The sequence below is a fragment of the Panicum virgatum genome, chromosome 8K (genome assembly GCF_016808335.1).
Source record: "Panicum virgatum strain AP13 chromosome 8K, P.virgatum_v5, whole genome shotgun sequence".
Lineage (NCBI taxonomy): Eukaryota > Viridiplantae > Streptophyta > Magnoliopsida > Poales > Poaceae > Panicum > Panicum virgatum.
In genome coordinates, this window is record NC_053143.1 from 14738820 (window position 1) to 14761629 (window position 22810).

Genomic DNA, 22810 nt, shown 5'->3' on the forward strand with positions numbered 1-22810 from the left:
GCGGGTGCGGCTAAGAGCAGCTCGTCCGCGCGCGCTACCTCGTCGTGTCCCGCGGCGAGCTGCTCATGGTCGTGAGGATCAGGCCGCGTCCCCAGGAGCCGTGGACGTCGGCATTCAAGGTGTTCCTTGGGGCGGAGCGGCAGACGCCGGACGCCGACCCCGAGTTCCCCATGGCCCAGTATACCTGAGCGTGGAGCGAGCTGGACACGCTGGGTGGCCGGTTGCTGTTCGTGGGGCGAGGCTGCTCCAGATCCTACGAGGTGAACCAGTACCCGGGCTTCAAGGAGGGCATCTACTTCTTGAACGATGGGGAATTCTACGACGAGACCGTGATCTTCGCCGCCAACGGCGATGATGAGAGGCGGTTCCGCTGCAGCGATAATGGGAAGTGGTCTGAAGGCCATGTCCAGCGCTGCTTCCCGAGGCCAGACCTGTCGGGCCACTCTCCTCCGGCTTGGCTTCTCCCGTAAGGACAGGCGGCGGCTGGTTTTGGGTGCCCCATGATCCTCGATCGAGTTGGCTAGTTTCAGATCGTGTAGTTTGATGTGATGAGGTGGTTGCTAATGCTGACTGGAATGTTTTCAGAATTCAGATTGGTTTTCTTGGGTACCCTATGATACTCGAGTTGTTAGTTTGAAATCTTGATTCGACGTGCTGAGGTAGTTGTTGGGCTGCAATGTTTTCAGAGTTTCAGATCTGTAAGCTGCTGGCCAAGAGATGTATTTTTCAGACACAAGAGCACTTATGCCATTTCTCTTTGATTGAGGTCATTTTCCTGAAATGTTTTCAGAGTTCAGATGGTAGTTGAGATCACCCTTCCATCTCATGTACTTCTGCAATTACTGAACCCCCTACATACTACGGAGTACTTTTCCAGTGCCTTGTGGTATTGTCATTTTTTTTAGCTGAATGCAGAGAAGAAATTAAAATGGATCTGTACGTTTACCGTGCAATTCAGTTCGAAATTGTTTTTGTTACCATTTCATTTTTCCTTATCTCAATGCAACCTAGAATTGCAATTAATTGGATGCTCAACTAGCGTGATCTAGCACATTTGTCCCTCTGTGAGTACGTTTGTCTACTGTCAAAAGGTCTTGACTTTGACATGTAGATGTTCATTCATCTAGAACAGTGCTGGGGAGTGATGTATGCTCTGAAGCTAGGAGAGCACCCTTATATTGGCAGTAGCCAGTGCCTTGTGGTATTTCTATGGGTTTTGGTCGACTGAATGCACCAGTAGTGGAACTGGATTTCCACGTTTGTGCAATTCAGTTTGAAAATGTGTTTTAGTGCTCTGGCTTCTCCTCAACTCAATGCATCTTGGAAATGGAAATTGCAGGGAACTGAACTGTTTTGGCACCCTTAACTCATTTATAGTGTTAGCAGTTTTGTCAACTGTCAAGATATGATGGCTGTTGATTACTATGCCGCATTGCAACAGTGTGGTCTGAACTCTGAAGCTAGGGATGCCTCATTTCAACTGCACTAACCGCTTTGCAACAAGATCAGTGTGCACTGAATTGTTATATATACTTTCTGTCTACTGATCTTCAGTGTTTGTTCCCCTGTCTGCCGGATCTCATAACTTGAATGCAGAGCATTTCAGTGCAACTTGAAATGTGATTCGATGAGCTCTCTGAACTTGCAGTGCATATGCCAACTACGATTGCTGTTTCCTTATCTCTAACTCTGCTGAGTATCTTGCTTTCTTCAGACGATTATTGTTCTGGTGAAATAAAAGACACAGTCCCACCGGGTGTTGCAATTTGCAGAACAAATAAATAATGTGTCCTGCAAAATACTTTGGTTTAGATTGCTAGCTAATTCTGTATTGTACACAATTTGCGTGGCTCCCACGTCAAATTCCAAAACACTTCCACGGCCGAAACGAGCGAGGCTTCCGCCGCCAGTGACGAGACAGCTGGCTTCTCCTCCGCCGCCTTCCAAAAGGGGATTCAAATCCCATCGCAGCGCGGCGCCCTCCCAGTTCGCCACCACCCCCCTTCCCTTCTCCTTCTTCTTCTTCCACAAGCCCGCCTGCCTCCGGGCAGCAGCAACCCGCAACCGCAAGTCCTCCTGGCTCCCACCCCACCCCGCGGCGCCATGGACGCGCCGCCGCGCAAGTGCCTGCAGGACCTCGACATGGACACCCAGCGCCTGATCCTGAGCCGCGTCCCCTGCAGCGTCGACCGCGGCCGCGTGTCGCTCGTGTGCCGCGCGTGGCGCGACATGGTCCGCAGCCAGCGGCACGCGCTGGTGGGGCGCCTGCTCCCGCGCCCGCGGCCGCTCCCGTGGCTCCTCCTCCGCGCGCCTTTCCCCGCCGGCACCGGCCGCGCCGTCTGCGTCCTCAGCGGCTGCCGCGTCCACCACCACCTCAACGTCGCCCCGCCCGACGCGCGCTGCTTCGGCTCCCACGACGGCGCCTGGCTCTTCGTCGACACCCGCGGGCCGCACTTCCACAACAGGGCCGTCAACGCCCGCACCGGCGCCGTCCGCAACCTCCCGCGGGAGCTCCTGCGCCGGGCCGACCCGCACGTCTACAGGATGGTCATCCACGCCGCCGCGCTCTCGTCCTCGCCCGACGACGCGGACTGCGTCGGCGCCGTCATCGCCACGGCCTGGCGGAACCCCGAGGCCCCGGGAGCCGCCGCCGCCCCGCCGCCACGCCGCCGCTGCGTCGCGCTCTGGCGCAGGGACTGGCCGCGGGGCTGGGATTTCGTGCCGCCCGTCCAGGGCGACGTTTCCTTGGATGTGGAGGACGTCCTCTACCTCAACCACTCTGGAGCGTTCGCCTTCGTCACCCAGGGAGAACACCTCCGCATGTGCGCGCCGTCGCGGCTTCCAGAGCACATGCTGTCAACAAGATGGTGGACGCTCCGCTTCCGTCCCGGCGGGCGCGTCTACGACCAGTTCGTCCGCTCGCGCTACCTCGTCGTCGCCGGCGAGGAGCTGCTCATGGTCGTCAGGTTCACGCCTCATCCTAATCAGCCGACGTCCAAGTTCAAGGTGTTCCGGACGGCTAAACGGGACGTGAACGACGACAACGCCGTCTTCCCCATCGCTCTGTACCCCTGGCAATGGAACGAGCTGGACACGCTGGGTGGCTGGATGCTTTTCGTCGGGCATGGCTGCTCCAGAGCCTACAAGGTTGATGAGTACCCGGGCTTCAAGGAGGGCATCTACTTCCTGGATGATGGCAAGTTCTACGACGATGCGGTGGTCTTCGGCAACGGCAACGGGAATCGCTACCCCTGCAGCGACAACGGGAAGTGGTCAGAAGGCCAAATCGAGCGCTGCTTCCCGAGGTCAGACCCATCGGACCACTCTTCTCCTGTTTGGTTTCTCCCTTGAGGCAGCGACATGTTTTCAGCTACCCTGTGATCCTTGAGTTGATTTGTCCGAGATCATGACAGTTGAGGTCCTGACAAACTTCTGGTTGCAATGTTTTCATGAGTCGATTAGTCTTAGATCGCGTTAATTGACGTGCTGCTGGTTGCAATATGCAGAGTGAGGAGGTTGTTTCTGATTGCAATATTCAGAGTTAGTTAGTTGCTGAATGCAATGTTCAGAGTCAGATAGTGTCCAGATAACAATGTACTGCTTCAATTGTTAAAGCTGCATACTACTTTCCAATGCCTTGTGGGTATTCTATCTGTTTTTTGTTAACTGAATGCAGAGCAGAAATGGAATTGGATTTGCATGTTTGTGCAGTTCAATATGAAAATGTGTTTGAAAGTACACAGGTTGTTCCTTATCTCCGTACAGCTTGGAATTGAAAATGCAAGGATGCTAAACTAATGTTATTTAGTTGCTTAATGCTCTGCAGTGATCTGAAGTCTAAACTCTAAACCTTTGAAACCCTCCCATTTTAAAGGAAGTAACCACTTTTCAATAGAATCTGATGCACTTAATTTTTACAGTTACCAAAATTTTCTTTTCCTTCACTTATCGTTTATAAATCATGAACTTAAATGCACAATACATTCTTGTGATCTTAAATGTGCTTCTTTCACCTTGTGAAGCACTAGCAATAGCCAAAGCCAAAGCCAAATCCATTTTTGTTATGAAGTTCTCTGTGTCTGACTTAATGTAGGTGAGAACCTAGAGGTTATAAACCTGAATGCAGATGTCACAACGACCCACAAGTCCTTTCCATGTCTGGATAATTTATATTTCAACTATCTCCATTTTATTGGACAATTTGCAGTACACATGATCTTAAAATGGCATTATCTTTATTTCTTTTGTTTGCACATTCTATATAGTGTGATGTATTCCCTGGAGCTAGTAAAGCAACTTTTTAACTGTAGTAACCATTTTATTGTAATATCAATCAAGCACAAATTGTTGATTGCGATATCGAGCTACATGCATGTACAGATGTACTGCTTCAAGTGCTGAACCTGCATACTACTTTCAGTGTCTTTGTGGTATTTCTATGGGTTTGTGTTAACTGATGCAATGCAGAAGTGGAATTGTATTTCCATGTTTGGGCGATTCAGTTTGAGAATGTATTTAGTAGTTAGTTCTCTGTTTCCTTATCTCACTACATCTTGGAAATGGAAATTTCAGGAACTGAATTAGTCTGGCACCCCAATCAGAGTGTTAGTATTTTTGTCATGGCACAGTGATTGTTGATTAGTATATCACAATTCTACAATACGATCAGAACTCTGAAGCTAGCATAGGCTCATTCCAACTGCCAAGACATGGCGATAGTTGATTAATCTATCACAATTCTACAGTGTGGTCTGAACTCTGAAGCGTTAGGATAGGCTCATTTCAACTGCAGTAACCACTTTGCAACAAGATCTGCGGGACTCAATTGTTGTACTCCTTGTTATTGCTGTACTAATCTTCAGTGTGTGTTTTATCGCCTGCCAGATCCCATAACTTGCATGCAGAATATATTCATGAAATCTGAAATGAGATTCCATATTCGTCCATCATCTCCTGAAAAGAATTTGCAGTAGCCAAACTCACCCTCTTTTATCGAGTTTGCTGTGTCTGGTCTAGCAGGAGATGGAGCATAGAGATTGTTTGTTACATTTAAGTGCAGAGAGCCTAGAGATTGTCATTTTATGGAACTGCCGAGAGTTTTGACGATCCAGCAGGAGATGGGAGACTAGAGATTCAAATTTGCAGTTCAAAACTCTATGCAGTTCGCTGAACTTGTAACGCAAATCCCAATTGCACTGAACGCAATTCTATCTTCGCCTATCATCCGAGTTCATTATGAGACAATGCAACCTGGGATTTGCAGCTTGCATATAATGTAACCAGCAACATGTCTTGTGCAATACTCCATTACTAGTATACCGTAAGAACACAGTTTGTGTGGCTTTGCAATTCACAAGTTTAACAAACATATTTGTTAAAGTGAACACTCCTCATTTTTCCAAACTAGAGTACAGTGAGCATGGAAAAACAGAGGAAACCCATGGAGAGAAAAAAAATTAACGGCAATGAATGATTCGTGGGCCTAGAATTCGTAGCTGGGCATCAGACTGTACTATTGCGCGGCCCAACATCTCCACGCGGCCCACTTCCTCCTCTCCGGCTAGCAACGAGACAGCTGGCTCCTTGCTGGCTGCCTGCCTGCCTCCCGCCGGCTTCCTCCACAACAAAAGGGGATTCGAATCCCCCATCCAGTTCGCAACCGCCTTCTCTTCTTTTCTTCTTCTTCCACCAGCAAGGCAGCAAGTCCAGTCCTCCCCATCCTGCGACGCCATGGCCGCGCCCCCGCCCCCGCCGCCGCCCACGTCCCTGCAGGACCTCCACGTGGACCTCCTGCACAACATCCTCGAGCGCATCCCGTGCGGCGTCGACCGCGGCCGCATGTCCATGGTGTGCCGCGCGTGGCGCGACGCAATGCGCGAGCAGCGCCGCCTGCTTGGGCTCCTGCTCCCGCGGCCGCCGCCGCTCCCGCGGCTCCTCCTCCCGGCGCCCTTCTCCGTCCGCCTCTTCGCCTGCAGCGCCCGCGTCGCCTGCGTCCTCAGCGCCTGCCGCGTCCACCACCACCTCGCCGTCGTCCCGGCCCGGTCGCGCTTCTTCGGCTCCCACGACGACCGCTGGATCTTCGTCGAGACCCGCCTCCCGCGCTCCAACAAGGCCATCCACCTCCGCAGCGGCTTCGTCCGCGGCTTCCCGCGGGAGCTCCAGCGCCGGACCGACCCGCACGTCGTCCACAGGATGGTCATCCACGCCGCCGCGCTCTCCTCCTGGCCCAACGACCCCAACTACATCGGCGCCGCCATCGTCACGTCCTGGCAGCACCCACCCGCCGTGCCGCCGTACCATCGCTGCATCGCGCTCTGGCGCAAGGGCTGGCCCCGCGCCCACGATCCCGTGCCCCTTGCCCACTACGACGCCGCCTTGGATGCTGAGGACCTCCTCTACAACAGCGTGGGACGATGCTTCTTCTTCCTCACCCAGGGCGAACACATCCGCATCTGCACGCCTGTCCGGCTTCGAGATAACGAGCTGAGGACAGACTGGGAGACGATCCGCTTCTGTCCCAGCGGGCGCGTCTACGACCAGTACGTCCGCGCTCGCTACCTCGTCGTCTCCCGCGGCGAGCTGCTCATGGTCGTCAGGTTCACGCCTCAGCCTAACCAGCCGACGTCCAAGTTCAAGGTGTTCCGGGTGGCTGGACGAAACACCATGGTGCCGGACGCCTACGCCGACGCCTACCCCGTCGCTCTGTACCCCTTGGAATGGAGCGAGCTGCACGCGCTAGATGGCCGGATTCTGTTCGTCGGCCATGGCTGCTCCAGATCCTACGAGGCGAGATGGTACCCGCCGGGCTTCACGGAGGGCATCTACTTCCTGGATGATGGGGAGTTCTACGACGCGGCAGTGATCTTCGGCAACGGCAACGAGAGGTGCTACCCCTGCAGCGACAACGGCAAGTGGTCAGGTGGCCGTGTCCAGCGCTGCTTCCCGAGGGGAGACCCGTCGAACCGCTCTGCTCCAGTTTGGCTTCTCCCTTGAGGCGGCCACAGGTTTTCAGCTACCCTATGATCCTTGAGTTGATTTGTCTGAGATCATGTCATTTGACGTCCCGAGGAACTTCTGATCGCAATGTTCGGAGTGAGGTAGTTTCTGATTGCAGTATTCAGAGTGAGGTAGTTTCTGAATGAAATATTCAGAATCAGTTAGTTTCTGAATGCAATATTCAGATTTAGATAGTTGTTGAAATCATAATATGCTGCTTCAATTGCTGAACCGGCATACTACATTCCATTCCTGTGGCTTTTTTTTTTTTGTATCAGATCGGTTTTGTTAACTGAACATCCAGTGCCTTGTTGTTCCAAGTCGGTTTTGTTAATTGAATGCAGAACAGATATTAAATGGGCTTTTCACGTTTGTGCAATTCAGTTCGAAAATTTGTTTGTTGGTGCTCTGGTTTTTCCTTATCTCAATACAGCATGGAATTGGAATTGCTTGGAAGATTAACTGGTGTGATTTGGTACTTCAACTCATTTACAGTCATGATATGATGATTGTTCGTTAGCCTAGCATAATGCTAAGGCGTGGTCTGTACACCGAAGCTTGTGAAGCCTGCTTTTAGTGGCACTAATTAATTGCAAGCCTCCTTTGTTGTACTGTTCTCACCACTCTCTGTGTTTTTATGTTTTATGTGTCGAATTTCATGGACTTGTGTGCAGAAGATGCGCATGATTTCTTTATGTTCGTCTAAAGTTTGTGTTAACCTTAAGTTATGAGCCTGAATGTGGATTCCAACACTTACTAAATGATGGCTCAGTCACTGTTCATTTTCCATGTCCTGATAAATTAGCATTTGAAATTCTCTGCTTTTCAAGTGAGGAGGTTATCAGCCTTTCACTAAACTTGCAATGTATCTCAACTGTGTATAATACAAATATTTTAATCTTAATTCAGTATCTATCTATCTATCTGCATATTTTTATAGATCATTTTGACTGTGGTTACTGGTTAGTGACATGGTATTCCACTTTGAAGTGCACATACTTTCTCGCTGATATCAACGATTTCAAACTCTTCATTTCTCTGAATATGCACTTCAAAATCAAATTGTGTACAACATAGATTTATATTAAACTATTATATGTCTATTTGCGTATTGATCTTGTTTTAGATAATCAAAAGACAGTTCTGGCTTTTTGCATCACATAACACAACATGGTAGATATCGTGTTTAACTTTTCCGATTCTGCAAAGTACATGTAATTATGGTTTTGCAATTTGGAAATTTTACATCATGTTAGTTGTCGAGATCAGACCGAAACCGCTTTTATTGTTGAAGCAGCATACTACTGTTCAATACCTTGTGAGTTTTCAATTGTTTCTGTCAACAGAATGCAGAGCAGAAACGGAATTGGATTAGCGTTATTATGCAGTTCAGTTTGAAAATATGTTAGTTAGTGCTCTGGTTTTACCTAATGTCAGTACAGCTAGGAAACTGAAATTGCAAGGAGGCTGAACCAATGTTAGTTATGAAACAAAATCAGAAATTCCTTACTCCTTTGTGATTCTGATGTGTCCTCAAGGTCCTGCAGGCTTACAGTACCCAATTTCATTTTATTATGAAATATCTGCTCTGTCCTAAAGCCTAATTGCAGATTACACAATTCTGTCCAATGGCGCACCTAGGAGTCCTTTCCCTGTACTAGTGTACTGATAACTTTGCATTTCACTCTGCAATTTCTGAACTTCCAATGAAATCATAGCTGTGAACTGTGAAGGGTACTGTTTTTTTATGGGGTAAAGTGTACTGTGTTAGTTGATACCATTGATCCTTCTGGTTGCGGTATTCAGAGTGAGCTGTTTCTGATGCAGTATTCAGAGTGGTGTAGTTTCTGATTGCAATATTCAGAGTGAGGGTAGTTGCTGACTGCTATGTTCAGTCAGATAGTTGTTGAAATCACAACGTACTGCTACAATTGCTAAACCTGCATACTACTTTCCCATGCCTTGTGGGTATTCCATCCCATTTGTTGATAAATATGCATTTCAGACTCTGCATTTCAGCGAACACGCGATGCTAATCTTGATTGGGCTGAACCCAGATTTACCTCAACTATGCATATGGTTTCCACTAGCTGAACAGTTGTGTGATCGTTTTAATTGATGGACGTGCTGAGTTAAGTTGTTGGTTGCAATATTGAGAGTGATCGAGATGGTTATGCTTCAATTGCTGAACCTGCGTACTTCCAGGTCCTTTGTGGCATCCATCAGTTTTAGTATGTTCCCTTTTTCAAAAAAAGAAAAAAAGTTTTCCTATGTTCAACGATGGCACTGCATAGCGGTTGTCGTATATTTCATCTTATCGTGAATGAATTAGTAATGGGCAATCTAGTTTGAAAATGTGTGTGTTATAGTGCGTGCTCCAGTGTTTCCATAACAGTTGAGCCTAGGCGCCTAGCATGGAAATGGATTTGAACTGAAACTGAAGTACAGTGTCATCATACTTTTCTGACGGGGATCGTTGATGTTGTTATGGTATCATGGTGCTGTTCGTTGGTTTTATTCACTGATATGTTGTATAACTAGGAATATCACCCTGTTCTTGTTGCTACCAGTTTTGAGTGCTTTCTACTTGTCCATTGGATTCCATGAACCTTGAATGCAGAATTAGGGGACGTCGCGGCCTCTGCTTCCGGGGGATTGTCCACCTCGACCTGCTTGAGGGCCCGCTTGGGCGTGACGGCCGCTCACCACCTCCAAAAGACTACAAGTGGCACTACGGCATCATCGACGGCGAGAGGACCCCAAGAAGCCGCCATGACCCTCGGCCAGTCGACCGATACGACGGCCGAAGAAGAGAGGACGACGACGACGATCTTGACCGGCGGGGGCGTGCAGCCACAAGGACGACAGTTGGAGCTCCCGCCTCTTCCGGAGCCTTTCACGCACGCCACGGGAGCGTGAACGTGAGCGTTCGGAGTCCCACCGCGGCCACAGAGACAGAGGCTCCACTTCTGGCAGGCGGCATGCAGGGTTTCCGATTTCGTTTTGCAAAAATTTTCGCCCAGGTCCGAAATGACCGAAATTTTCAGACGAAATTTCGTTTCTGCCGGTCAAACAGTCACGTTCAAATTTGAACAAATTTTGGCTGAAATCACAGAAATTTTTTGAAAATTTCAGCCGAAATTCCGGGCGAAATTTCATCGGACCGGCCGTGCGGTGGGAGCTGTCGGCGGGACCATCCGCAACGTCTCCATCGCTGCCGCCCAGGTGTAGCGCATCCTGCCGAGGTCGTCCCACGACAGGGCCTCCCCTGGCTTCTTGCTCCGCGCGATTTCTTGTTGCTCTGCTCCTCGATCCATCAGATATCCATGGTTGGAGTTGGAATGAATCCATCAGCACGAGTGCTTGCTTGGGCAAAACTGGATTGAAATTCGTAAATGCAAAGTGGAAATTAAATTACCCTCGAGAACTTTGGCGTAGGCGTCCTTGTTCGCGTCGAGGTGCCGGAGGAGGAAGGTGATGAGGGCGGCGGTGGTGTCGTGCGCGGCGACCATGAGGAACATGACGTTGTCCGTGATCTCCTCGTCGGGGAGGCCCCTGGAGAGCATGTGGGTGACGATGTCGTCGGCCGGCGAGCTCTCCCCGCGCTCCAGCTTGGCCCTCCTCTCCTCGATGACCCCGCGACGGCGCGCCGCCCGCGCCGGCTGGCGGCGAGGCACCGTCTGAACCTGGTGAATGGCAGGTCCAGCGGGACCGCCCAAATGCCCTGCACCAGCTGCTGGAACTCCACCGACAGCTCCCGCCTGGCCGCCGGACGCCAAGCCAGGCGGGTACCTCGCCGGAGGGCCGGTTGCCAGACGCGGCGAGGTAGACCAGCGAGCCGAGCTGTGCGATGGAGTGCGCGATGGAGTCGGGGAGGCGGCCCTCGAACGCGTTGGATGCCGCGCTCGTCGCTCGAGAGCCGCGGTCGCCGCCGCCGCCGCCGCCGCCGAAGTGAACCGGGAGTGGAAAAAATGAAACCCTACGCTGCTGTATCGAGATTTAGGGGAACTAGGATTACCAATAGGATGGCTTAGGTTGCTGTACCGATAGGAACCGGATCCAATTTAAACGGGCCTAAATATATAAAAACGAATGTTCCGATAGGAACACTGGCGGCATGCTGGTGGTCATGCTGTTCACCAGAACAACCACTTTGAGGTAACCGGCCAGATAGACTACAACTCTTCCGGACATGATGTCCACGTTGTAACTGGGGATCAAGACAAGAACTCCGCGCCCGACGGACAGCGACACAGGCTCGAGGGCACCGTGGCTGGCCGACAATCGCCATAGGGAGAGGAGCTCTCGGTGTGCGGGCGCAGTCGGGAACGTCGCCAACACCGCCACTCCAGTCGGCGCACACGCTCGGAGCCACGCATGCATCGGCAGCCAAAGGAACCATCTCTGGAAGACAGGCAGCGCTGCAAGTCGGCTGCTGCATTGGATGGGCAAGATGACGACCACCATCTATCCCCTCGGCCACCTAAGGTATGCTCTGATGGGCACACTGCTCCTCTGCTGCTGGATGTACCCCAGGACAGCCCTCAGCATGCTACGGAACCAACCGTTGAGGATCAGGCAACAAATCATGCCTTGGAAGGGATTGCAGCAAGCTCAGATCCAGCACTTGGAGAACCAATGGAAACCCCACAGCAGCCGACATTGGTGCCAGCTGCATCTACAACTGTAATGTAGGAGTCTGAATTGTCTGAATTTGTATCTTCTCAGCTGCACGGAGGAACTGCTACAGATGGAGCGGACACGTCTCCAGCGACATCCATCTTCATCGACAACATCACGCAACAGCTCGAGCAACCCCTGCTTCCGCCCCGCCAGCAACCCAACCGCCAGGCAGCACCACGCAGGTCCAAGAAAAGCCCGGTGTTCCGACAAGGAAAAGTGCACGATTGGCTGCAATTGCCTGGCCCTGCGGTGACCCCATGAACCGTGCCCGCCAGGTTCTCATGAAGAAGCTGGGCGTCATGCAGGAGGAGCAGTCCCAAGAGGCAACTTTGCAGCGCCTACATCAGCTTGTTTCGGAGTCCCTTGACAGACCTGGTGATCAAGGCCATCGACGCGCTCTGTGGACTCGATGGCTCTGCGGCGGCGTTACATGCATCAGCATGAGTACTGCTCATTGTGCGTCTCTGCCTAGGGTGTTGTCTTTCTTCATGTCGCAGCTTCAGTTTACCGAACGCCGAGGACGCGTCCGTCTTCACGCCTGGCCGTGCAGCTCCCCAGCGGCAGCCAGGGGCCTTCAGCTGCTGGGTTTCTGCACGGCCACCCCCAGCGAGGCAGCGACCCTTCGCTCCACGCACTGATTGCAGAAGCACCAGCTCCAACTCCTCGTCGCGTCCGGCAGGTGAACATGTACTTGCTTGCAGCCATAGGCCTTCAGTTTGCTCTGCAATGCAGCACTTGCCTAAGTAATACAAGATCCATGTTTGAGCAGTTCACATTAGCGCTCTCGCTCTCCTTATTAGCTTCTGCTTTTGGGTCTACTACATCTCAAAATGTCACAGCGTAACTGTCAAATTCTCAATTGGAACGTCAGGGGTCTAAATGATGGAGCCAGGCGAGATGTAGTTCACGATTTGGTACGGGACACTTGCAGCACAATTATTTGTCTCCAGGAAACTAAACTTGCCGCCATAGATCGTGGTGTTGTGGCTCGCACACTGGGAAATAAATTCTTAAACAACTTCACCTTTTTACCAGCCGAGCAAACTAGAGGAAGTATTCTGCTTGCAGCATCGGAAGACTACTTCTCTCTGTCAAGAATCACTCTCACTCGTTACACAATTACGGCCAAGATCACCATGAAAGCTGACAACACACAATGGTGGATTACGGTAGTCTACGGACCTCAGACGTATGCTAAAATAAAACAACAACTTTCTCATAATTTTAAAATTTTCCCAACATTTATTTTCTTCACAGGGAATTTAGTATGTAAATACTAAAATAATTGGTTGTTTTCAAAAAATAAATAAGGTTGTTCTTTTGTGTTGCATTCATGCCGCACTACATTGTTCTTTTTGTTTGTGGTTCAGTTTGAATTTGAATTCTTGGTTTCGAATTTGAATTGTTTTTGTTTGAACCTTTTTCAGAAAATGGAAAACTTCTCCCTTGTTCCCCTAACCCGTTTTTAGCCCAGCAGGCCCGCCCACTCCCCCTTTCTCTTTTTCTCCCCGCGGCCCAAACGCCACCACCGGCCCATCTCCTTGTTCCGGCCCAACCCGCTTCAGCCCCCCCTCCCACTGCCGCTTCAGCCCCCCCTCCCGCCGTCTTCCCCGCGCCCTGTGCGAGGAGGACTCGGAGTCCGGCCGTGCCCCGAGCCGCCTCGGCGTGGCCCGCACGCCAAGGCTCCGTGCTCCGGCCTATAAAAGGCGCCGCCCGCACCCTGGAACTCTACCCAGCCGCCGCCGTCGCTTTCATTTCGCGCAAACCCTAGCTACAGCCGCCGCCATTGTTGGGGTTTGCCGGAGCACCGCGGAGTCGCCATTCCACCACCTTCCTGACGACCTCGAGCCCCCCGGAGGTTCGCATCAAGGTAGTGAACCGCGCGGGCTTGTTCTCTCCCTCCTTCTCGCTCTGTTTCGCCCGCGCTAGCTCGCCGGCGCCGCCGTTCCACCATGTGCCACTGCGAGCCTGCTCCGCTCGCCTGGGCCCCTCCCAGACGCCCTAGATGAGTTCGCGAGGTCGCGCGCGTGCTCCCCGTGCTTGCCGCGCTCGATTTCGAGCCCCGGACGGCCGATTCGGCCAAGTTCGGCCATCCCGTCACCGCGCGCCGCCGCCGTTCGCCCCAACCTCCCCTGGCCATCCGATCTTGATCTGTCGGCCCAGATTATATTCAACTCGAGTCAAACCTAACCCTTACTGGTCAATTGTGGTACTTTTGCAAAAGAGCCCCTCTATTTTCTAGGAATCAAGCCGCGGTCCATGCCAGTTCAAAAGTATTTATGAAATAGCACTTAGCTTTTCTGTTTTAGCCCCTGAGCTTCTCCAAAATATAACCCGCCGTCCTTAGCCTTAGTTTTGCAAGCTAGCCCCCGAGCTTAGGGTTTAATTACGATCTAGTCCCTAGTTTCTTCAGATCCAGCCCCTGGAAGCTCTGTTTTAGCCATAACTTTTCCGTTCTAACTCCGTTTTCATCGATTCTTGCGCTCACGTGATCCTTGCAACATGTGCAATAGCTTTATCACCCTATTGTCCTATGTGAGCACACTTTGTTGTGTCTACAAATCTTTTCTTTTAGTCCTTAACCCTTTAGTTAGTCGCGATTAGATTCCTGAAGCACCGTTTAGTCTATAGATTTGCTGTTTTAGTTTCGTTTTCCGTGTTTCTTGCGCTCTCGTAACCGTAGCTGTGAGTTTTGTCCTTTAGTATGCTCTTTTAAAGTCTTTCTTTTGTTTTGGTGTATTGTTCTTAGTTGTACTTGTTGTTTGTTTTGTATGTTTGCCCATGATTGCTTCGAGTAGAAGAATTGTCGTTCGAAGATTGAAGAATCAAGGTTTCCAAGTGAGTCAGAGCTGAAGAGCAGTAAGAGTAGCTTTTCGTTGGAGAAAGGCAAGTGACCCTAACCATACTTCTATCTATGCTTATTTACAAGAGTATTATGATTTAATCGGAACATGGAGAACCACCCAAGAAAACCGTACAACCACAATACCATATGGCTCTGGTCTTGGCTAAGTAATTAGATGATCTATATGTCGTGCCTGGGGCATTTGATTGGTGGATTTTGGGTTATCGATATTTGAGGAGCGGGTGAAGGAAGCTTCATCTTCTGAGGTACCGTAGAAAGCAAGGGACCAGTGCGTACATATTGTGATCCTTTGTAAAAGTCTCGTAGCGTCCTTATGCAATCACACCTCGGAAGTGTGGTATTGTGCCTGATCAGCACATGTGTGGTTGGGTTCAAAGTTCTTCGGAACTTTTACGCGAATTGTGGTGAAAGTGTACCACCTCTGCAGAGTGTAAAACTGATATATCAGTCATGCTCACGGTCAAGAGCGGCTTGGATCCTCACATGATTAATAAATTTAAAGATGGAATTAAATCATATTCTGGTTATTTCTTCTGGCCTTGCTGAGTGCCAACCATAAGTGTACTCACCCTTGCTTACTGCTGCTCAGAAGGAAAGGAATATGAAGTCTATTGAAGATGTTGATGAGTTCTAGACGTACGCAACCCCCAGTTGATTGCCTGTGAAGTTTGGAGCCTTCATTTCCATGATAAGTTGTATAACTCTAATAGTCTTTTATTTGCTGTATTTTCTCTTTTTCGTGATACTGTTGCTGATTATTCACTTATAATGTCTCTATATGTATGAAACTTGATCCTGGCATACATATAGTTATGCATTCGGTTTTGTCCCTAAAATCGGGTGTGACAGATGCAGACAAGCTTCTGTTCCTACAAGAACTAAAGGACTTGGCCAATCCTGACCTTGATGAATGGTTAGTACTTGGTGACTTCAACCTCATTTACCAAGCTCAGGATAAAAACAATACAAATCTTAATCAGCATCTAATGGGATCATTCAAAGCAACCATTGATGCCCTCCGCCTGAAAGAGCTACGACTAAATGGACGCCGGTTTACTTGGAGCAATGGGCAGGATAATTCAACCTTAACTAGAATCGATCAGGTTTTTTGCACACCAGATTGGGGGATCCTTTTCTAGTCTTGCTATCTCCACTCCTTACCTTCCCTCATGTCTGATTATACACCACTGCTACTCCAAGGTCAATTGGATCGTGAGACGAACAACTTTTTCCGCTTCGAAAATTTTTGGGTGCACATGGATGGCTTCAAGGAGGCGGTGCAAACGGCCTGGAATAGGCCGGTTACTTCGACGCAACCCCTCAAGCGCTGGTAAATCAAAATGGCTTGAACCGCGAAAAGTTTAAAAAAATGGAAAAAATCCAAAATTGGTGACACCAAGCTCCAACTGGCTATGGTCAAATAAATCATCCTTCGTTTAGAGACAGCCGAAGAAGATCGAGCTCTCACACTGGAGGAGCTTGACCTGCTGAGATGTCTGAAACTTCGCTCTATTGGCTTGGCCCTCATTGAGAAAGCAAGGATCCGGCAACGATCTCGCCTCACCTATATCCGCTTTGGTGATGCAAATACCAAATTCTTCCAGCTGCGAGCGAACTCAAGATCAAGGAAAAATTACATCCACTGCTTGCAAACTGAAGAGGGCCTTGCTTTCCCTCATGATGACAAGGAGAAGATCATTACTGATCACTTCCGCCAACATCTTGGCACTACCATTGGCAGGCCGGCCACCTTTAATTGGTCTTCACTTGGATACCAGGCCCACGATTTATCCTCCCTTGAAGAACCCTTCTCCCAGCAAGAAATCAAAGACACTATTGATTCAATGCCCATGGACAAAGCACCCGGCCCGGACGGATTTACCGGAATTTTCTTTAAAGAATGTTGGGAGATCATCAAAGACGACCTCACCGCTGCGTTCAACCAGCTGCATAACCTGAACGCACAGGGCTTTGATTCCAAGAAGTTGGATGCCATCAAAGTGGGATATTACCGGCCAATAAGTCTAATTCAATGTATTGCAAAAATTCTCAAAAACTGTTGGCCAATAGACTTGCTCCTCACCTTAACAAGCTGGTCTCCAAATGCCGAAGTGCATTAATCAAACATAGATGCATACAGGACAACTTCCTCTACATTCAAAACACCGTCAGGAGATTTCAGAAAATGAAAATACCAGCCCTTTTCATGAAGCTTGACATACAAAAAGCCTTCGACACTGTAAATTGGAGCTACATGCTGGAGGTCATGCAAGCTTTGGGTTTGGACTGAAATGGCAAGAGTGGAATTCCATTCTCTTTGGCACGGCCACGTCTCGAGCACTTCTCAACAGTCGGCAAGGTAGCAGCTTCACCCACATGTGTGGAGTGCGACAAGGTGACCTGCTTTCGCCCATGTTGTTCATTCTAGCCATTGACCCACTGCAAAAGATACTCGATCTAGCGACGCAACATGGCATCCTCACACCACTAACACTCACAACAGCAAAACTGAGAACCTCATTGTATGCTGATGATGCGGCAATTTTCCTAAATCCAAACCGACAAGACTTGCAAGCAATGAAGGACATCCTCAAAATGTTTGGTGAAGTCGCGGGTTTGGTCACAAACCTTGAGAAAAGCTCCATACATCCAATCAGGTGTGAAAGCATTGATCTAGATCATGTGTTACAACCATTTCCGGGTTCTCGTGGCATCTTCCCATGCCGCTACCTTGGTCTCCAGCTACACACCCGACCCCTGCAGAAGATACATGTTCAGCCCCTCATCAAGAAGATAGGTCAATGCCTTCCTGGCTGGAAGGGTCGTCTTCTCAATCGGGCTGGGAGACTAACTCTTGTCACCTCAGTACTGTCATCCATGCCGACCTATCATCTCACCATCTTTCCTCTAGCAACTTGGGCAAGGAAACAAATCGACAAGATCCGTCGCTCCTTCCTTTGGAAGGGGGATGACAACACTAATGGGGGACACTGTTTAGTAAACTGGCCCACCGTCAGCCAACCTAAAGATTTGGGTGGACTTGGTGTACTAGACCTCGACAGATTTGGGCGAGCCCTGCATCTGCGATGGTTGTGGCAAGAATGGACGCTGGATGACAAGCCTTGGGCCGGTTCAGAAGTACCATGCAATGCGTCAGACTGCTTCCTCTTCAATGCCTCCACCAATGTTTCAGTTGGCAATGGAAAGAAAATGAAGTTCTGGCACCACAGCTGACTAGATGGTGAGGCCTCAAAATTTCTTGTTCCACACCTCTTCGAATTGGTCAGAAGGAAAAATAAAACTGTTGAACAAGAGTTGAGAAATAACTCTTGGATCAGGGCTCTACGTAACAAAATAACGACCGACACACATATTGAGGAATTTGTCTCCCTTTGGATACGTGTGCAGCAAGTTCATTTGCAGCCAGATATTGAGGACCAAATTAAGTGGAAATGGACAGCCGACGGTCAATGCACCACGCAATCTGCCTATCGTGCCCAATTCATTGGGTCATATAATCGCCACCACACTAAGCTCATTTGGCGCGCGCATGCTGAGAATAAATGCAAGCTTTTCGCATGGATACTAATCTAGAACAAGATCCTCACCTCAGATAACTTGGCGCTCAGAGGGTGGCCACACTAAAATTCTTGTGTTCTTTGTAATGGGCCAATGGAAACAGGGATGCACCTCTGCCTCACATGCCCATTTGCTCAAGTGGTTTGGAGCCACGTGTCAATATGGGAGGGCCTCAACACCTTCCAGCAAGCTCTTCCAACAAGTTTCGACAGCATCAATGATTGGTGGGAGGCGGTGAATAAATTAGTACCAAAAGAAAGCAGACGATCCTTCAATGGAATGGCCATATATATTATGTGGAATGTTTGGAAGGAACGCAATCGTCGGATTTTTGAGCAGAAGTAACTATCGGCCCAGCAGGTGGCAAGTAAAACAAAGGAGAGTTTAAAGGAGTTTAAACAGGCTTTCACAACACACTAGCAAAATCTTGAGCGAGACTACTGTGTGTTGTGTCGTGTGGAGTGCTAGACAGGGTGTTTCTCTTCTCTTGTTTTCGGTGGCCATGATGTCATGTGTACTCTCAAAACTTTCTTTACCTCTTAATTGAAAGGCATAGCTCCTGCCATTTGCGTTAAAAAAAGAATGCAGGATTGAGGGGCAATGCTGTAGAATTTGAGGTCCATTGTATCTTTGTGATGAAATGTGTAATCCAGTGCGTACGTGTATGGCATGTTATATGCTTCAAACTTTTTCCCCCAAAAATAGATGGATCCGCATCCTCTCATGCTGTGAATTTGCATGGTATATGGAAATGCAACTTTGCCGTATTCCGAAGTTATGGGCTTAAATTGCCAAATGGGCTGGGCTGGGCTGGGCTGGAACATTGTCTTTTCGGAATAGATCTCAGCATCGTTTCTTCACCTTTTGCCTTCGGAGTGCACAGGGGAGAAGCGCACCCAGAGAAAGAATGAGGGGGCTCCTCGGCCGCCGGCGGCAGCCGCCGCCGCTCCCCCTCTTCCCCGCCGCCAAGCGCTCCTCCGCTCCGGCGAGCCCCCTCTTCGCCCGCCTTCACCGTCTCCTCCCGGCGAGCCGTCTCCTCCGGCTGCTCCTCCTACTCGCGCTATTCTCCCTCGTCCCGCCGGCCTTCTTCCACCTCCGCCTCCGCCGCTTCCACCGCGTGCGTCCCCCGTCCCCTCGGTTCTCGAACTGGAGACAACCCTTCCACGCTCGGGGATTCCAACTGATTCTATTTATTGCGTTCCTTCGGTGTCACGTTTGCTACACCCCTTTTGGTTTGCTGGCTTGCAGATGCGCGAGAGGAAGTGCGGGTGGATCACGAGCCCGCCCATGGTGTGCGCGCACGGCGGCGACTCCACCAACGCGTTTCCCAACTCGGTGGGTTTCCCAGGGGAGACGGATGCGCGCTCCCTGTGAATTCGATTTTGTTTCTCTGACAAGTGGATTTCCCCCATGTTTTCTGAGCTGAGGTAAATGTTTTGACGAGACTTGGTTTCGTGGTGGCGGATCTCGTGGTTCAGATGGAAGCGTTTCGGATGGCTCTGGACGCGCGGGTCGACTGCGTGGAGGTGGACATCTCGAGGTCCTCCGACGGCGTGCTCTTCGCGCTGCACGACAGGTGATTGAATTGCCACTTTGCTGGGGTGGTGTAATAAATTATTTGCTTACATTTGATGATTGATTTATTAAATAGCAGAAATCGGCATCTGATGTTATATCTGTGAGCCTGCATATTAGAGAGAGAAAAAAAAAGATGCTATATCTGTAAATGCGTACGGCTTGTTTTTAATAGAACTGGAGATACAAGCTAAAATACCAATAGTACTTGATGGATCAGTGTTCTGTTTAGAAATTCGCCCTTTGGTGTTACATGATATGTTGACGTTAGTGTCATGGAAAAATGCATGCTCTTGCCAAGTGTAAACAGGGTACCTCGAAACAATTCATGTTACATGGATGGGTTGCCATGGAATCCTCTTAGAGATGATTTTTACAACCATATTGATGCATTTATGTATATGGAATAGTCTGCAAACAAAGGCAATGAAAACTTATCATTAAATAGGATGGGTGGTGAAAACTGCCTGCATAGTACATATTGCGCTTACCATCTCATTACATTATAAATCTAAGCTGTTTTAATATTAAACTGCAAATATGTCTAACTAATGGGGTTAAGAAGGCATCTAACTGGAAACAGTTTTATCTGCCTATTACTCATTGGCATATGGCTGGTTTGTTTCGAGAATTATGCACACCTTAGTTTTTGGAAGGGATTGCCGGGAAGCGTACGATTACTTTCTTATTTTGTGTTCATAGTTCTTACTACCTATAACCATGAGCACGAGGCCATGATATGGTTGGGGGTTGGGGATAACCCTCCTGCTACTGTCAATTGTGAAATATATGGAAAATTCATAAAATATTAGCTTGGGAAAGCATTTTTGAATGTTCAGTATGGTGAATGCATCTATTACCATGCTTCTTTTTCTTTGTAACAACATGCCTGGACCTAATGCACAATTGACACAGGCAGGGATCTGCAAAAAATGTCTGGTGATTCCACTGCCAAAGTTGGCCACTGGAGCACAGATGAGGTGACTGATTTTTGTAGTTTTAATCTTACCATAACATCCTAAAATTCCTGTTCTTATTTTAGTTTTGCTCAAACCAATCTGCTAAATGACTGATTGGAGTATATGGATTGAAGTTGCCTCATTTTTTTTGTTTCATTTATGTTTCCTTAGACATTTCATGATCATTGACTCATTTTGGAGCTGTTAGCTAATGGAGTTATCATTTAGTTGTTTTGTAGATAAAAGCACTAAGTACAAGGTTTCAGTTATCGAAAAGTGTCCGAAACGAGGATGTTCCTAAAGCAGAAGATGCTCTGGCAGTAAGCATTGATCCAACCATTTTAAGTTGTAGGAAATTTGGTACTTCTCGATTGGTAGTCCGTGTAATCACTTAAGCTTTAAGCTACTTGTCTGAAACTGTGAAAGCTTTTCCATAAGCATATTAAGCTTTACTGGATAATTGAGTATAGATTTAATTGTTTACATGTATGAACTGTTTTCCCTCATACAGATGATATCACAGTCGGTTCGGCAGGTGATTTTGGATGTGAAAGTTGGCCCACCTTCATTTGAGAAAGGTTTAGCTGAAGATGTATTGTCTCTTGTAAGTTTTCCTATGTCATGTCTTGTTTTGCCTAATGACATGCTTTAAATAGCATGAGCTGTTTAGTTACTATTCTTGTACCTCTTGGTTCTTCACAAATAACTGATGCACCTAGCTTATCTGCATCATATCATCAATTTTCTAGAGCTTAGTTGTAATTAGTTTGAACCAATTATTAATTGTGATAAACGATTTATGGCCAAATGCTGTGTCTATAGCAAGTAACATTGTTGAATTTCCTTGTAATTGATCACATGTTGCTTCAAGGAATGTCGTCTTAATCCATGGTACGGCTTCATGTGATTCCATCCTTGTAGATTTCCAGCTAATCTTGCCTAATTTGTGTGCTGTTATCTGTTTCAGTGATTTGTCATTTGACTTCATCAGTCTGAAATGTTGCAATTTTTGCAGAATGTTTTTGAAAACCTTTCATGATTCAATTTCCTTCTTCTTTTTGTTCCTTATTGCAGCTGAAGAGAATAAATTGCAAAAATTGTCTTCTGTGGGCAAAAAGTGATGACCTAGGGCGAGAGATGATCAAGTTGTCTAAAGATGTTGTGGTACATTATTCTCTCTTTTGCATTTGTTTATTCGAATGATCCATCTATTACCTGTGCCTACGACCACATGCCCCGTACGTTTCAATAGGTGGCTCATCTCTTATAGGTTGGTTATATTGTTATGGTTGATAAATCCACTGGTAGAAGAATTGAGTTGGTGCGGCTTGAAGGGGCTAAAGTTGCTGGTGTATATCATCATTTGATCCACGAAAAAGTCATGAAGGTCATGCGGAGGCAAGTGCATCGGATACCTCATGTTAGATCTCTCTGTTTTCCCCCTGTTTGCAATTTGCTTGTACAAACTGAACTTAAGCTTCTTGGATTTGAAAACAGACATGATAAAAAAGTTTTTGCATGGACTGTTGACGATACCAACTCCATGGAGAAGATGCTATCTGAGCATGTTGATGCCATTGTGACCAGCAACCCTTCCCTCCTGCAGCAGCTTATGCATGAGACAAGAACTGAGTGCATGGAAGATGGTTTTGCCTTACCATAGGATTTCTAATTCTTAGTGCACATTACCATAACTGCAGGTTTGGTACCATCACTGCAGGTTTGGTAACAAAAAGAGTTAGAATTTTTTTTATATAAATTAGATGATGATTTATTTTAACTTTTACACTTTGATAGATCGTTTAGACAGGCCTTAACAAACTATAGTTAACTTGCCATTGGATCTTTTTTTGGTTTTATTTTACCGCTCTGGTGGAACAGATCAAGTCACAGTGACATTGTGACAATATTATCATTGCTTCATAGGATCATGCTTTAACGATCGAATTTCAAGTACGTTTCTCAACTTTTGATGCATATATATACCTAGGGAATCTATCATTTTTGCTGAAGATCATGTGATGATCGCCAATGGTGTTTACCTTGTGTTCCACGTTTTGTTTTTGCTATATTATGATCTTTTTGGGGGGAGCTCAGCTCCAAGTCCAAGACTCAAGAACTCTCATATCTGAAGCCACGGAAGGACTGAGGG

The 22810-nt window shown here is 48.3% G+C and overlaps 4 protein-coding genes across 6 annotated transcripts; 3 read left to right on the forward strand and 1 right to left on the reverse strand.

Moving 5' to 3' along the window:
* The first annotated feature begins 2103 nt into the window (after window positions 1-2103).
* On the forward strand, window positions 2104-3606 carry LOC120645483. The gene has a single exon (XM_039922265.1). It carries the CDS (start codon window positions 2104-2106, stop codon window positions 3349-3351), a length of 1248 nt encoding a protein of 415 aa, XP_039778199.1. The 3' UTR covers window positions 3352-3606.
* Window positions 3607-5695: 2089 nt separating this feature from the next.
* On the forward strand, window positions 5696-7315 carry LOC120646188. The gene has a single exon (XM_039922878.1). The coding sequence runs from the start codon at window positions 5731-5733 to the stop codon at window positions 6991-6993; it is 1263 nt and encodes a 420-aa protein (XP_039778812.1). The 5' UTR covers window positions 5696-5730; the 3' UTR covers window positions 6994-7315.
* A 2756-nt stretch (window positions 7316-10071) lies between these two features.
* Window positions 10072-10936, reverse strand: LOC120646189 (beta-amyrin 28-monooxygenase-like). The gene is made up of 2 exons (XM_039922880.1): window positions 10415-10936; window positions 10072-10297 (listed from the first exon to the last, which is right to left on the reverse strand). Exons 1-2 carry the CDS (start codon window positions 10560-10562, stop codon window positions 10152-10154), a joined length of 294 nt encoding a protein of 97 aa, XP_039778814.1. The 5' UTR covers window positions 10563-10936; the 3' UTR covers window positions 10072-10151.
* A 7808-nt stretch (window positions 10937-18744) lies between these two features.
* LOC120644019 (glycerophosphodiester phosphodiesterase GDPD4-like) lies at window positions 18745-22659 on the forward strand. Of its 3 annotated transcripts, XM_039920552.1 has the most exons (10): window positions 18745-19015; window positions 19046-19241; window positions 19373-19459; window positions 19603-19700; window positions 20615-20679; window positions 20898-20978; window positions 21170-21262; window positions 21733-21822; window positions 21929-22056; window positions 22156-22659. In XM_039920552.1, the coding sequence occupies exons 1-10, from the start codon at window positions 18760-18762 to the stop codon at window positions 22319-22321; spliced, it is 1260 nt and encodes a 419-aa protein (XP_039776486.1). In that variant the 5' UTR covers window positions 18745-18759; the 3' UTR covers window positions 22322-22659. The 3 variants fall into 3 exon arrangements, 2 of the variants coding, with proteins under 2 accessions (XP_039776486.1, XP_039776487.1); XM_039920553.1 differs by having other exon boundaries at window positions 18993-19241; window positions 20619-20679; XR_005663348.1 differs by lacking the exons at window positions 18745-19015; window positions 21170-21262; window positions 22156-22659 and having other exon boundaries at window positions 19603-20679; window positions 20887-20978; window positions 21929-22061.
* The last annotated feature ends 151 nt before the right edge of the window (window positions 22660-22810 follow it).

Excerpts from the sequence above, each read along its gene's own strand:
- LOC120645483 (XM_039922265.1), top strand. The coding sequence starts at position 2,104 with ATGGACGCGCCGCCGCGCAAGTGCCTGCAGGACCTCGACATGGACACC.
- LOC120646188 (XM_039922878.1), top strand. The coding sequence starts at position 5,731 with ATGGCCGCGCCCCCGCCCCCGCCGCCGCCCACGTCCCTGCAGGACCTC.
- LOC120646189 (XM_039922880.1), bottom strand. The coding sequence starts at position 10,562 with ATGCTCTCCAGGGGCCTCCCCGACGAGGAGATCACGGACAACGTCATG. Across the intron at positions 10,298-10,414 it reads CTACGCCAAAGTTCTCGAGG|AGCAACAAGAAATCGCGCGG; the intron begins GTAATTTAATTT and ends ATCGAGGAGCAG.
- LOC120644019 (XM_039920552.1), top strand. The coding sequence starts at position 18,760 with ATGAAATGTGTAATCCAGTGCGTACGTGTATGGCATGTTATATGCTTC. Across the intron at positions 19,460-19,602 it reads CCAACGCGTTTCCCAACTCG|ATGGAAGCGTTTCGGATGGC; the intron begins GTGGGTTTCCCA and ends CTCGTGGTTCAG. Across the intron at positions 21,823-21,928 it reads AGTTGTCTAAAGATGTTGTG|GTTGGTTATATTGTTATGGT; the intron begins GTACATTATTCT and ends CATCTCTTATAG.